At 43.1% G+C, this 14,193-nt stretch overlaps 1 protein-coding gene across 1 annotated transcript in view; it reads left to right on the top strand.

The window, feature by feature from the left end:
• LOC119656877 overlaps positions 1–14,193 on the top strand; it is a 528,228-nt gene that overhangs the window by 459,885 nt on the left and 54,150 nt on the right. Inside the window, exon 15 of the mRNA XM_038063542.1 lies at positions 4,826–4,960. Coding sequence (XP_037919470.1) covers positions 4,826–4,960 — 135 coding nt within the window. The remainder of the gene's footprint in view (positions 1–4,825; positions 4,961–14,193) is intronic.

Genomic DNA, 14,193 nt, shown 5'->3' with positions numbered 1-14,193 from the left:
GGAGTCTGTTTATTTAGGACGTAGACCTATCGGACCGAAAAATTAAACCAAAAATAAAAGTGTGATCTGATAAGCTGTTTAGGCTAAGCTAGGAAGGAACTTACACCCTCAGATACAGAACAAAGAATACCTCCTTTGAGGGTAAAAGCTGCATGCTATCGCGAGTGCTAGATGGCGTGATGGTTGAGGGGATAGAGCGTTCGTCTCTTGATCTCGCAGCGCTGGTTTCGAATTCTAGTCGTCATGGGTCTGTGTTTACCTTGTGCTTGTCTCGGTGCTGTGAGTTTATGATTTGCAGAACCTTAAGTCTTATGATAATGAAACTGGAGCATAGGCTTATTGAAACATGGAGGAGAATAAATAACAGTATCCACGAAAAGATTCTGTGGAACCCCGACCTTCACTAAAGTATGAACAGGAGATACTAACTCCTTTGTTTGATGAATTGGAACTCGGGAAAAATTTTGCTAAGGTCACAGTCCTCATCAATGAGGGTTTTAATAGGTCGCATAGAGATATGTCTGTAGCTATCAGGCTTAAATGGGTCCAGATTGTTTGGAAATAGGTATTATGGGACCAGTTTTCCAATTGGTATGGAAGCAAAAATATCTTCAAAGTCATTCACTTCCACCCCGCCCTACTATTTTACTAATATTGGTTTCTCTCTTATCTAATTGATCCACCGTTGAGAAAAGTCGTTGCCGCCGGGAGGTACTTTCTCGCCTGTGAGACCGTCCATTTCAGACCATCTGAAAAGAAGGGATAACCACCCAGTGGAAAAACCGCAAGTAAATTTCCCAAGAAAAAGTAGAAATGTTGATCTTTGCCGGAAGTATCTTAATGATACTGTAAATCTATTCCTGCTGTAAAATAATAGTCTAAAATAAAAGCAGAAGTTTTGAATATGTTCGCTTTGTGTAATGCTTTCTCTCTGTTAACACCAGAAATTTATTAATAAAGAAAATAGACGAGGAATGGATTGGACTGGTTCAGGTTCCGCATAACTTTCACACATAAAAAATAATGTCTTACGACTGTACGTATGTATCTCCTGGTACGTGAAATTGTTCTGACGTTCGTGCTAATATTATTCACGCTATTTGGGCTGTTTATTTTTTCCATGGATATAAGTATCAGAAACTACCATTTCCTTACTCATATTTTTTTCATGCACATAAAAGCCAAAGCTCACGTCAAAGTCTTTTACAAAATTGAATTGAATTTTCGTCAAATGAAGCATTTTTCCTTACAGCATTAAAGCACGTGCTTAATCTAATTAACAATTTAATGGATCCCTTTGACAAGAATCGATACAGCAAAGAGTAGACATTCAAGTCCTGTGGTTACTGCCATTCTTTCGCTAATGGGAACAATTGGATCAAAGCCCGATAAAGAAGCGAATAAAGGCCATTTTTAAAACGTCGCATCCAGGACCAGCCTTCACCGCTTACACATGCACAGGCAATGTTTGAGAGTAATTTTGCGTGGGTACCAAAATCAACCCAGCGACAATGCTCCCGGATTACCTTTTGTTGCCAACCAGTCATGCCAATCGATGTATTAATGAAAAGTGTCATCCTGAATCTTCAAATATCTTTTTCGTGCAAACCATATGCGAATTGTATCTCTGCCAATTGCTTTTCTCACTTTCGTTCATTTAGCTGGAAACAGAATCTTTCCGCTCAACGGATTTTTTATAAAAAGTCAGAAAATCAAATAATAAAATTGTACTCTCCGCGGTAATGCCATATATATGAAGCTATATAGCAGCAAGTTGGATTTTTGGCTAAGTAGTTATCATCAACAACGGTGCAACAACCGGTCTAGGCCTGCCTTAATAAGGAACTCCAGACATCCCGGTTTTGCGGCGAGGTCTACCAATTCGATATCCCCAAAAGCTGTCTGGCGTCCTGGCCTACGCCATCGCTCCATCTTAGGCAGGGTCGCCTCGTCTTCTTTTTCTACCATAGATATTGCCCTTATAGACTTTCCGGGCTGGATCATCCTCATCCATACGGATTAAGTGACCCGCCCACCGTAACCTATTGAGCCGAATTTTATCCACAACCTGACGGTCATGGTATCGCTCAGACTGCAAAGAAAGCATCCCTAACATAGATTTTGTATCGGAATCTCTTACTCCGTCGGTGGACGGATGGGAAGTTTTACAAAATTTCTCAACAAGAGATCACCAGTATATAACGTTCGAAGTGGTTAATGTTACTTGTCGGCGTTCACCAACCCGGCGCTCTGCTTGCGGGTGGAACTTCACGAGGGTGAACATCGGGAAATTCTTCGAAGCTCTTGGAACATTAAGAGTTGTGCTGGAGGGTGCTTCAGGGGTGGTAGCGTTGCAGTTATCACTGTTGTAAAACAAGTGATAAACCTGATAACGATAGTGTATGAGGCTTCCCTGCCCCGGAGGAGGCCCAGCCGTGACAAGCTTTCTATGGGCTGGTGGACAGCAGAAATTCCCGAATTACGGAGAGAGTGTCGTAAGCTCCGCCGTTTGGCATAACATTTACATGCCCGCGAGGAGGCATGAAATATGAAAGCAGAATATAAATCAGCAAAAAGGGAACTCCGCAATGCGATAAATAAAAGCAATCACTCAGCGAGGTAAACGAGGATTGGCTATAAACTTCCCACCCGGTAAATTGGGACTCTGTGGTAACCCAGCATCCGCGGAAGTTATTTTTCATCTTCTTTCGGATTGATGTCAAAAGCGCAGAACGCGCCAAGCAGCCTGCTCGAAAAAGCAATTCTTACCATGGAAAACAAGAAGGCGCCAGATCCTGATGGTATCCCGGCGGAAATTTGCAAACTGGTGTTCCGCCAATGGCCAGTTTTATTGTTTTGGGGGTTCAACGCGTGTCTAATGGAGAGCATGTTTTGTTGTTGGAAAAAGAAGGAAAAGACAAGACTCGCGCTAATCAGCATAGAAAAGGGAAAAGGAAAGACCTTGAGCTGCCGTCTGCATACCGATCGCTGTGTATGCTTGACACGGCCGGGAAAGTTGTCGAAAGTTCATCAAAAATAGCCACGCACAAGCGATCCGCACTAATCCCCAAGGCAATTTGTGTCCAGAGCAGGAGGATGCATGGTGGATGCTGTTATGAAGGTCGTGGATGCGGTTCATCGGGTCGGAGAACAATGCGTAACGCTTGATGTCCTCAATTCCGTAAGATGGACAGTTACGTTAGGCACATTTGAAAACTCATTCCACGTGTCGGGCTATTTCTTGTAGGTACTGAGGGATTATCTGAGAGACCGCTCCCTGCTCTATAAGAGGGGGAAGTATTTAGATTACGTCCATAGGGATTTAGATTACGTTCATAGGGATCCATTTTAGAGCCAGACCTCTGACTGTCTGCAAAAGCTGGATATGTCAGAAGAGCTGAAACTGGTCGGTTATGCAGGCGACGTTGCAACACTTGTTGCCGGAAGCACTGTCGAACGGGCGCAAAGTGGGCTAGGCATCGTGAGGGCTTTGCTTAAGTGTAGAAACGGGGGAGCGTCGCTTGTGGCATTTTCTTGTCGCACTATCTCAGAACCGGCCGTGATAGTTATCGCGGGATTGATTCCCGTTGCCCTTCTTGCTAAGGAACGTAAAGCTATCTACAGCTGCAAGGGCGAAGATTTGGAGGATATGGTTGTCAGTAAAAACAGTCAACGCATAATAACTGAGTGGTCACTCCATAAATGGCAAAATGAGCCAAGAGCCAGATGTACTGCGCGGCTGGTGGCGTGGTGAAAATGATTATTTCCTTACCCAACTTCTAAGTGGGCATTGAAGTTTTCAGTCTTACCTGCACAAGATTGGAAAGGCACAATCTCCTGATTGTGTATTATGCAATGGAGTAGCGGATGACGCCGAACACACCTTTTTCTTTTGTGAAAGGTAGGACGACTTTCGTAAGGATATACAAGGGAGCTCTCTCCAAACAAGATCGCCATAGAGACGGGGCGCTGGTAGATGGAGTCATATTGCGCATTATGTTCGGGTTCTTATTTTTGCGAAGAAGATTGACCTAGATCGGCGGACGGAGTGGATATCAAGTGATTCCCTGAACTAACAACTCTCTTCTTCCTCTTTCCTCTCGTTGGTGGAAGGAATTTCCTGACTCTGGCTCTCGAAGCCGGGAGAGCGGAAGGACTAGCCCGAAGTGTCAAATGGTTCCAGACTAGTTCTCTGATGACAGGAATATAGTTTAGTTAGTAGTCCGACAGCGTACGGTTGCGGGTGTCCAACCCTCTATGCGTAAACCCTTACTCCCAAAAAAGGAAACAATGTGGCCAGCATTGCACTCTCCCGTGATTATTATCCTGATGAAACTCAGATACTCATTTATAGCTAAACCGAACGGTATCCGATATCCAGTCACGATACAAATCCCACTGTCCCCAGTGAGATTTGAACCGCTAGTTTCTGTGCGACCGCGTACTGTCTAAACACTAAGCCATCTGTACCCCGGACCCCTTCCTAATGCGACCGCCTACTGTCTAATCACTAAGCCATCTGGACCCCGGGCCCCTTCCTAATGCGACAGATTTTGTTAAACCGATCATGCTGCAACTTTGTTAGCCTTACTTTCAGTAGGATTACACTTTGGCTCGCTTCAAGTTAATTTGACGAACTTTTATGATCCCTTCTACACAGATACTCTCTTTTCTAAAACTTTTTACAAATTTCTTCCGATAAAATCATTTTCACGCTGTACAGCAAAAGGTTTTATTTCACATGCCACGTGTGATAGATATAACATGTATATAAGTATTTCTTTATAAAAATTAACTCAGAAGTTTCCCTCTTTTACCTTTCTAGAATTGACACCATCCGACAGCTATATGGATTCGCCACCTACTCTCCACCTGATAGCATACAGCGTAAATCAGAAAGGCAGATCTGAACCCATCATCCTGGAAGATATTGCGATTAATGAAGCGGAAAAACGAACAGGTACGTAAGCTAACTCCTTTGCTTCCTCTCTATCATCTGGGACCTGTGATTTTTCTTTGGAAACCGGCAGGACAACAGTATTTTCTCAAATGCATTTCGTCTATTGTATATTGATGCCACCGCTCTCTTATCTAACGCTTATTTATGTGGCCCGTTGCTCCTTGAGGAATTCATATTTTTCCGTATTCCATGCTCTGCTTGTTTCATATGTTGAACGACGATAGCGACGACAACAACAGGACTACGGTTCTGTTTTCTTCTCACAGGACGAGCAAATTCACCTTGGTGTGTTATAAAAGTGTCGAAAAAAATGTTCTTTCTGTTTTCCGTTAAATTGAATTATAAGCAATATCTTGGGGCGCTGAAGAAGCAAAAGCAAGTATCGGAGGAGGAAATACGGCGTCAAAATGGAGCAAAACAATTTTCCGCAGTGGCTCAGATGGGAGCATTTTTTTCCTCGATAGATGATAGCTCGGGTTAATAGTGTTGTGGTGGAAAATTCTCCTTTTTGTTATATGGGAATGAATATTTTTTTATACCTTTATTAAATTCAATTGAAGATTGGATAGTGGCTCAGCATTCACTTTTGGATCATTCGACTTGTTCTGTAGGGGAGGCTAGGCTATAGCTTGGCAGATTTTCTAGGACAGAATTTATGGTTGATTCTTGGGTTTTTTCGTCCCTAATCTAAAATATTAATACGATTTTTATATGTAGCGTGACATTTGTTGTCTTTCAGAATTATAGCCTCAAAGGAGAAAGTACCACGACAAATGATCTGAAATCCTGTTAGCTATCTAATGTAATTTACAGAGTTACGTAGTACTATGAGGTTACCCCCGCTTTTCAGGGCAATACTAGAAGTTAGGTGTGAGAACCTACGTCCTGCAAACATCTAAACTACGGTCTAGAATGCACTTATGAAACAGCCCCACAATGAAGTACTTTGTCTTTTATAGGAGCGATAGCCAGAACCTGACCTTCTTCATAGCAATACAAAGTTTATTGTATCGATTTGCATTCGACCCTTCCACTTCAACCCCATTCACCGCTCCATAGTGTTTTCAAATCCTGCTGAAAATATTGTATGAGCTCGACGAGGATGAAGAAGAAAATGTACTTCTCATGCTCGCGGTCTTCAAGTCTGCATCAGCAGCCTGCCTGCTTTGAACGATTGAAATTGGAAATTGCTTAAGATATCCTCGAGAGGTTTTACGGTTGGAATGCGAATTCACTCGTACATGGTTTCCATTTCCTTGTTGCTTTTGGGCTAGACGATGGCTCAGAATATTTCGTCTTCGCCATCGTAATCTTCGTCTGCCATATCCACGCCATATCCATGGCACTCATTCCCCCATATAATCAAATTGACGATCGTGATAGAATTGAAATGCAGTTTGAAAACTGTTCTGAAAATGTTCAATGCTTTTTACGCGAAATTTCATTTTGAAATTTTAAATTGGAAAAATCTATGCTGGAGTGGATGACCTTATTCCGATTGTATTGAATTATTTTCCTTTTTGCATATGGGGGCATTTATTTATGTATGAGGATATTCTGAGGATGTCATCGAACTGACGCCTTGAGGGTTTGGTTAAATATTGCAAAAGTTGAAAAACATCTTGCTTTCCGGGGGAAATCTATCTTATCTCTTATCTTAATTAGCGAAGCGAAGTCAATGGAAAAATTATTCGCAATGTAACCATATTTCAAAGTAAGTTAAAATGAACGAGAAACAATAAGAGGACACAGTGTTCACGAGACCAATAATGATAATAGACAAAGCGCCCGTAACTTCGCCTCTGGTGGGGATGTTATACTCTGCTCCGCATGCTTCCCAAAACATGGCAACATTCTTCTCCATACAGTTTCTTGGAAGGTTGAAAGAGGCACAACTGTCTATGGCATATATTTCCGTCTTTAATATGCTAGTGTGCTTACCCATTGCCAATTTTTAGTCTAGTGTATTTCCCAAATATTTGATACCTTTTTCTCGTTTCACCTTCATGTCATGTAACTTAATGGCTCTGAAGTAATCAAGCTGGTGCTTCCTGGTGAATGGTACTATGGTAGTTTTGGGTGGATTGATAAGCAGCCTCGCCTTCCGCCTACAGATTAAAACAATATCGTCAGCGTAGCTCTAGGCCTGTACTTCAGTATTTGGTAGTTCGTCTTGACTAGTTCATCTACTACCATATCCCACATGAGCGCCCATAGTACCCCGCCCTGTGGATAACCTTGATTATTATTCATGACAATTGATATTCTACCTGGGGGGAGGAAGTTTCCCATTTCCTTTCTGATCAGGGCATCTTCTATCTCTGTGTGCAATGTGTTATCGAATGATATTGTGATATCCAAAAACGCATATAGTACCATTTCTTTTGTTTTTATGGCATCCCATAATACATATGTCAGCTAATACAGCTGCCCTTTTCCACCATTTGGAGCACAAACGATGTCAGGCAAATTGGTCAAAAAGACGTGGGATGAAAGAGAGCCTTTTTAGCCCCTTTCAAAATAGGGACCACTTTTACCCGCCTCCATCCCCTTGATATACACGTATATACCAAGGCTTTGCTGCCTTTTACCACCTTTAGAAGAGGCCCTAAGATGATTTCTATGCCTCTCTGGAGTAATGCTGGGAAAACGGCATCTACTGCCCAACTTGCTCCACCCTCCTATCATACATCTTTTGCTCGTTTCCAATTCTCCTTTTTTCCCTTTCCGTTCCTTGTTGGAGTGCCAGGAAAAAATGTTGTCGCCTTCCGCCGTGTAGTATGACCCGAGGAAATGAGCTCGAAATGAAGATGATTCTCATCATCATCATTATCACCAACGACGCAAGAACCGGTAGCCGTTCTAGGCCTGCCTTAGTAAAGAATTTCAGACACCTCTGTTTCGCACCGAAGTCCACTAACTCGATATCTCTAAAAGTTGTCTGACGTCCTGACCTACGTTATCACTCCTTCTTAGACAGGGTCTGCCTCGTCGTCTTTTTCTACCGTAAATAATGCCCTTACAGACTTTCTGGGCCGGATCATCCAGATTAACTGACCCGTCCCTCGCAACCTGTTGAGCCGGATTTTATCCACGAACGTACCTAAGAGTTACCAATTTTTTTGGTAAGAACCCAGGTCTCTCTGCATAAGGACTGACAAGATCATAGACATTTCCAGCGAAACAATTTTGTAAGCTGAAATAGGCCCTGTTGGCAGCCAACAACCGCGCGTGGATTTCATTGTCATCGCTGTTGTCGGCTGTGATTTTCGACCCTAGATAGGAGAAATTTTCAACGGTCTCAAAGTTGTAGTCTCCTGTCTTTATTGTTTTCGTTTGACCAGTGCCGTTTGTTCTTTCCTGTCCTCTTCATTCTGGATAAATGTTCCACCTTCCTACCCATCTTCCTTCTGAAAATAGACACCCCGCCTTGTCTTTTGCTATAGCTTTGTGCAGTCTGGTCGCTCCGGTGCTGTTTCGTTTTGCTTCTCTGATTGCGTTAATACCCACAGTCAGTGCACTTTTGTACCTCGGCCAATCTGGGGTGTGTTGATGAGTTGAAGAGTTTTCGCACTTCTGTGCACTTCCAACTGGGATCCTGATCCATCAGGGTACATTCTTTGGTGACCTAACTGTCCTGGGCGCACAGCTGGCCTCATATGCGTCAGTGACCACCACTGCTTCCAATTTCAAGCCACTCCTGATATCACAGCCCCTTGAAGGTGAGCCCTTTTGTTGCTTAGGTGCGTTGCCCGAGGAGTTCTAACCCTGAAATTCCTTATTATTCTTTTTATTTCGGAATTGCCCTCAGTGTCGAATCTGATTATTCTATAATCCAGCATGGAGAGCCTATTCGACCGTTCATTCAGAGTATTCCCAAGAGTTATGTCTAGTACCTCTTGCCTATAGGCCCGGATGGCTCAAGTGTTTAGCGCGCTGGGCTATCTTGGCGGACACTAGTCCGCTCAGCTGTTAATAATTACCTAAATCAAATTAGGGTAATGATCTCGGGCGAGCACAATGCTGATCATATTGCCTCCTACGGTGTACTGTTGTGTACCGCTACAGCCTTGAATGAAGTGCACTAACTCACTTTAAGGTACTGATCCAATATGGACTGTTGCGTCAAACGATTATTATTATTATTTCCGAGTTGCCACAATCTCGACAGATGCCGGATTTTACCCAATACTAGCACTAAGTGCCAGGCATTTACGCTTGGACCATCCTTCCTACTTAAATTATATAGGGGCGCTGGTGGTAGTGGCCGGTGGTAGGCCAATGGGAGAATCCGTCGAGAACTCCCCGCATCATAGAGCACGTATGAAGAATAGTGAACTTCTGCATGGTTTGAGTCAGATTATGTGAGAGTTGCAGAACATCAAGGGAAGCCTTGAGGGATTTAGGTACAATACCCGTAGCTGACAAGATTATGGGAGCAGCAACTACCCACTCGAGACGCTAAATCTCTTTAATTTCCCGAGCCAGTGGTTCATAGTTCAACTTCTTCTCCACGTATTTCCGTATCAATAATATACGCGAGCTTGGATGATGCATTCGGAGTTTGGATATAGTTTTCCGTATCCCTCGTTGTACGTTTTCCAGATCGGTCTTCGTCCACGGCAATATTCCGAATGCATAAGCCAGTGAAAGGGTAGCGAATATATTCAATGCGCTTACTTTATTATTATATACTCACCTCTTCGATTAGTGTCGCCGCTTTCGCCGACTTTACGGTGGGCGCTGTCATCCCAGTCGAGAAGAAGTGTTAACACCTCCCTCTTACAGTACCTGGCCAGTTTAACGACTAATTCCGATGGAATCCGGGTGCTATATCCTTGGAAGTAAACCAACGCCACGATTGCCTTTTGAGATCTTCCCCGAGCTTCCAGTGAGACTCGGACAGCCATAAGCTCTTCAGTTAGAAACTCTGAAAGACCTATTTTCAGTTTCTTTTGAGAATGATTCAAGTTCCTGGCTTTTCACACGTGGAATCACAAATTACCAGCATACTTCCTGCTTACAGACCGCAAATCTTCCCCAGTACACCCAGAGTTCTTGAGCTTACATTACTCCAATGTTATTCTTGGCAGTTGCCTTGCAATTACCGCAGATGCAGCTTTCGGATGATAGAAGTAGCTTATTTTTGTGCTACCATCGGTTCATTTCCGATATGTCACATCCTTGCGTTTCGCTCTCCGACTTGAAATCTAGAAGGCCTAGACCAAGGTCGACCAGCTTCTCCTTTTCTATTCGCAGCGGGTCAATTTGCTTGCTTGACCCTGCCCTTTCAGCCTCTATAGCCTCCACGATTCCATCGAGGGACTTCGGTAGGCATTCAATCCGACGTATCCTCCCAAGTATCGTTCCTTGGTTTCTCCAGGTGTAGTCCACCAATATGCTACCAAATCTGTAAGTTATGAAACTATTCCGACGTTAACTGCCTTCAGGGATCGTTTACCCCGCTTGTGAAGAGTTTGCCTTTTCCCTCCTCCTTTCTTTTTAAAGCTCATTATAATCGTGTGTGGAGATTTACGTTTTGAGTGATAAGGAGGCTTTGGGAAGGTAGACAGTCACCATGGTATATAATCCCCAGCACATATCGACAGTTCCATTCCCTTCCATCCTGGCAGTTTAGGAACTATAGTCCTAAGCCAGCCCGTCGTGTCCTCCGTTGCGTAGTCTACTAGTATATGGCCTGGTCGAAACGTATGCCGGTGAACACAAGGTACTTATTCCATTTGCTCCGGGAATACTTCCGCCAGATTGGCCAGTGGAATACTCTTTCCCTCGTTAGCGTAACTAATGGTGAGTCTCCTGACTCTTGTTTGCACCCCTTACCGTTCCAAGATATCGCCTCTCTTAGACTAGGGCTCAGGTTTCTTAGGAGTGTTTTCCTCTTACGAGCTAATTTCTGCTGCTTCTCGCTTCTGGTTTCAGGCATTTCTTCAGATAACGCAAATATCATTTGGTACTTGTCCCACTGAGGTCTGCCTCCTTCCTGACATCTCAAATGGTAACCTCAGACCTACCTTTGCTTATCCCTGTTTTTTGAGCGGGAACCTTTGTTGGCTCCAATTTTCACAGTAGGCAAACGTTGTCCTTGGCTCCACTCCTTGGCATCATAACTTCTCCCTTCGTGGTAGTAGTCACCTGGCTCTCAATGTTACGGAGATGATCTTCTGCATGATGGGCCAGTTTGTGTGCGGTACGACGTGAGCTGACCAACTGTTAGTGAGGCTCCGTTCGAATATAGTCAGTTATCCCCGACTGCAAACTATCTAATAGACGCAGTCCGCATAACACTCTGGATTGGGGCAGGAGGTTTTTGACTTCTCGGCCAGTAGGGTCACCTCATACTGGGTGTGGGTATGACCAACCATTAACGGTCTTGATAAACGAGTGATATCAGCCCCAGAGATAGATAGGTTGGCTCATAGGAGACTGCATTCTGCACCAATCTATCCTACAATTTACTGCTTGACCCCATGCATGGTTTACATTCCGAATATGAAGGGCCAGGGTATTCATTCCCCCCTATCACGAAAGCAGAAATGATGTTACCTTCGCCCGCAGAGTTATATCTATGAAACTACTTAAATGTCCATTTTACTCTCTGTACTTTGCATCCGAGAGTCCTTTCTCGCGGTTAAGAGGCAGAAATTTTGGATGATGCATAGCAGTGTAGTTCAAGCAGGGTTTGTCGTTTCTATATCGCTTTCTGTGTACCTTCCACTCTGTGAACGTAAATAGTTATTAGCTACAGCTTATGCTCTTTGGATCCGCTATCCAGAGATTTTTGGGCCTCTATACCGACTCCATTCAATAGCCGAATTAGGCGTTAGAACCCAGTTGCGGAGTATTTTTGAATTTACTGTAATAAACTGATTTCCCCTTTAAATTTAGGACTCACTTATAATCAGAGAGATTAACGTCACGGACCAAATCCTAATCATTTTCGTTATGTCTCAATTCTTAAACTCCCAAACACCAGATGAGATGTAGTCGTCTGACCTTTAAGCAGCATAACTTTTATATTGGTGCATCATACTCATATCATCGACCGGCATTGGAACATATCCAGCAACGTTAATATTGAGTTATCATCACTTAATATTGATGGTGGTAAGTCCTGAAAATGGAGTTGAAGTGTCTTATCCGGAAAGCATCAAGGCAATTCCATTTGTGCTCATAAGAGTGTGTTAAAGCGTATGGATTAAATTAGAATTTTATAAACTGAAACTGATACGCTCCGAGACCCTTTGTCGATCCATTAAGTACTTATCTCTTCCTCAAATATCGAAAATAAGACATTTTCTCATAAGTAAGCCATAAAAGCCATTGTCAATAAAACTCCGAGATGGAAACTTTCGTGGAAGGGGATCAGAAAATAAGAACGTCGCAAACGAAAAGAATGAGGAAATGGCTGAAATCCATATTCGGTCATAATCACTGCCATCAAGACTGCAGGATTACATAGCGCAATGATGGGGCAAAGCATCAATTCAAGAGTATTTCATAAATCCTAATCGATTCGCCTTATCAACAATAAAAGCCAACAGCGTTGTAGCATGTTGCGCTATTAAAAAAGTTCCGTTTTCGTAATTGTCGTCGTCTCCGTCGTCACAGTCTTGTCGTCTTATTCGCAAGGACAACAGGAGCCAGGGAACATTTTTGCAAGGTCGTAAAGAAAGGGAAATAGTCCTTTTATCTCTAGTTTTGATTTTTATCTGTTAGCTATGTTTATCCCCGAATTCAAGTTTTTGTATCCACAAAACGAGCTCCCTGTTTATTATAAATAGAAGTTGACATAAATAAGGGAAAATGAAAACAACTGGAAAGGACAAAAAGTGGAGAAGCTTAAGACCATGTCGTGTGCTTCCCAGCTCTGTGTCTATGGGATAGTACGTCAAAGTCGACCCTGGAGAAACTTTCGTTTCAGCCCCGATAGGCCACATACGTAGACATCCGACTAAAGACAACTGGTTTCCGCCACCCCATGGCGTCCGCCTTTGCTATCACACCCACTCCCGGCCATTGTATTCTCTAAACGTTCCCCGTTCGGCATTCAGTCAAAGGTCTAGGGTTGGGGCTTTATCTTCAGCAAAAACGATTGAGTTTCAAATTGTACAGATAAACAAGACATACTCAGCCACATGTTCAATTTTTGAAGCTTATGGCCCATATATCGGGAGCGTTCACGAGCGTCTGTGTGTGTGCTAAGAGAATCATCAAAAACAGCACAGCACACACATTCGGTGGAACATTTTTTAACAGAAAATCGCTTTTTTCCTCCCAAAGGGGTGCTATTTCATGGGGATATGCGTTATCGCACTTTCTATGGGTCGACATTCACCAGCCAAGTACTGACATGAGAAGTTGAAACAGTGCATGCTGCCGAAGTCCATGCGGGAAAGAGGGTAAAGGGAATCAGCAGCGCGTTTGAAGTTTACTAAGGATTTAACACTGTTTCGTCGACTTTCTATTCTCTTTGGCGTGCAATACGAATTGTATGGGTTTTTTCTGGAATTCGTCCTGCAGGGGTTTGCTAACTGCAGGGTGCGGTTGGTGGCAGTTCGAAATGGGCTCCATTACTTTCATCAGGTTTTGTTTGAGCTTATATTTTTTATCCATTTCAGCGGAAAGGCTCTGCAATGTCAAAGGCAAATAGTTAGGATTTTGCTCTTTACAAATTTATTGGAAAGGAAATGTTAAATATTTGACATTTCTCTTGTATGGAGAAAGTTGGACTTGGCCTCTAACACAGTAGACATCCGTAGTTGAAATTGTAACTTGCTTCTAGTTTCAAGTTAAAAAGTGGAATCAAATACAAAACTCCACAGACTCATTTTGGTTTCTTACTATGTCAAACCTTTTGAATAGATTGAAGCTTTTAGTATTTTGTATGAGGCTCGAAATCTCACTCGACACTTTTACGTAATTTGGCATGAAATGGGGGACGATCAAAGCACACGCAGCAGTAACTTTTCCTTTGATGCAGATTTGCTTTTTCAACAAAATTCTTTCCATAGAGCGTCCGGAGGTTTATGGTAACTTGGTAGATTATACGGTGGCCAAGAGACCATTCGATTTGACCAAGGTCAATTAAACGAGGTCGAGCTATCCCAAAATCCTAAAAAACAGCGAACTCGGCCATAAAAGTCCGCCCACCAAAAATGCATCTCCACTGAGGTGTCCCGTTAGCTAGTGCTTGCACGCCTTTGCGCTAGGCT

Source organism: Hermetia illucens, chromosome 5, assembly GCF_905115235.1.
Source record: "Hermetia illucens chromosome 5, iHerIll2.2.curated.20191125, whole genome shotgun sequence".
In the NCBI taxonomy this organism is placed as follows: domain Eukaryota; kingdom Metazoa; phylum Arthropoda; class Insecta; order Diptera; family Stratiomyidae; genus Hermetia; species Hermetia illucens.
This window is presented reverse-complemented; position numbering and strand designations above follow the sequence as displayed.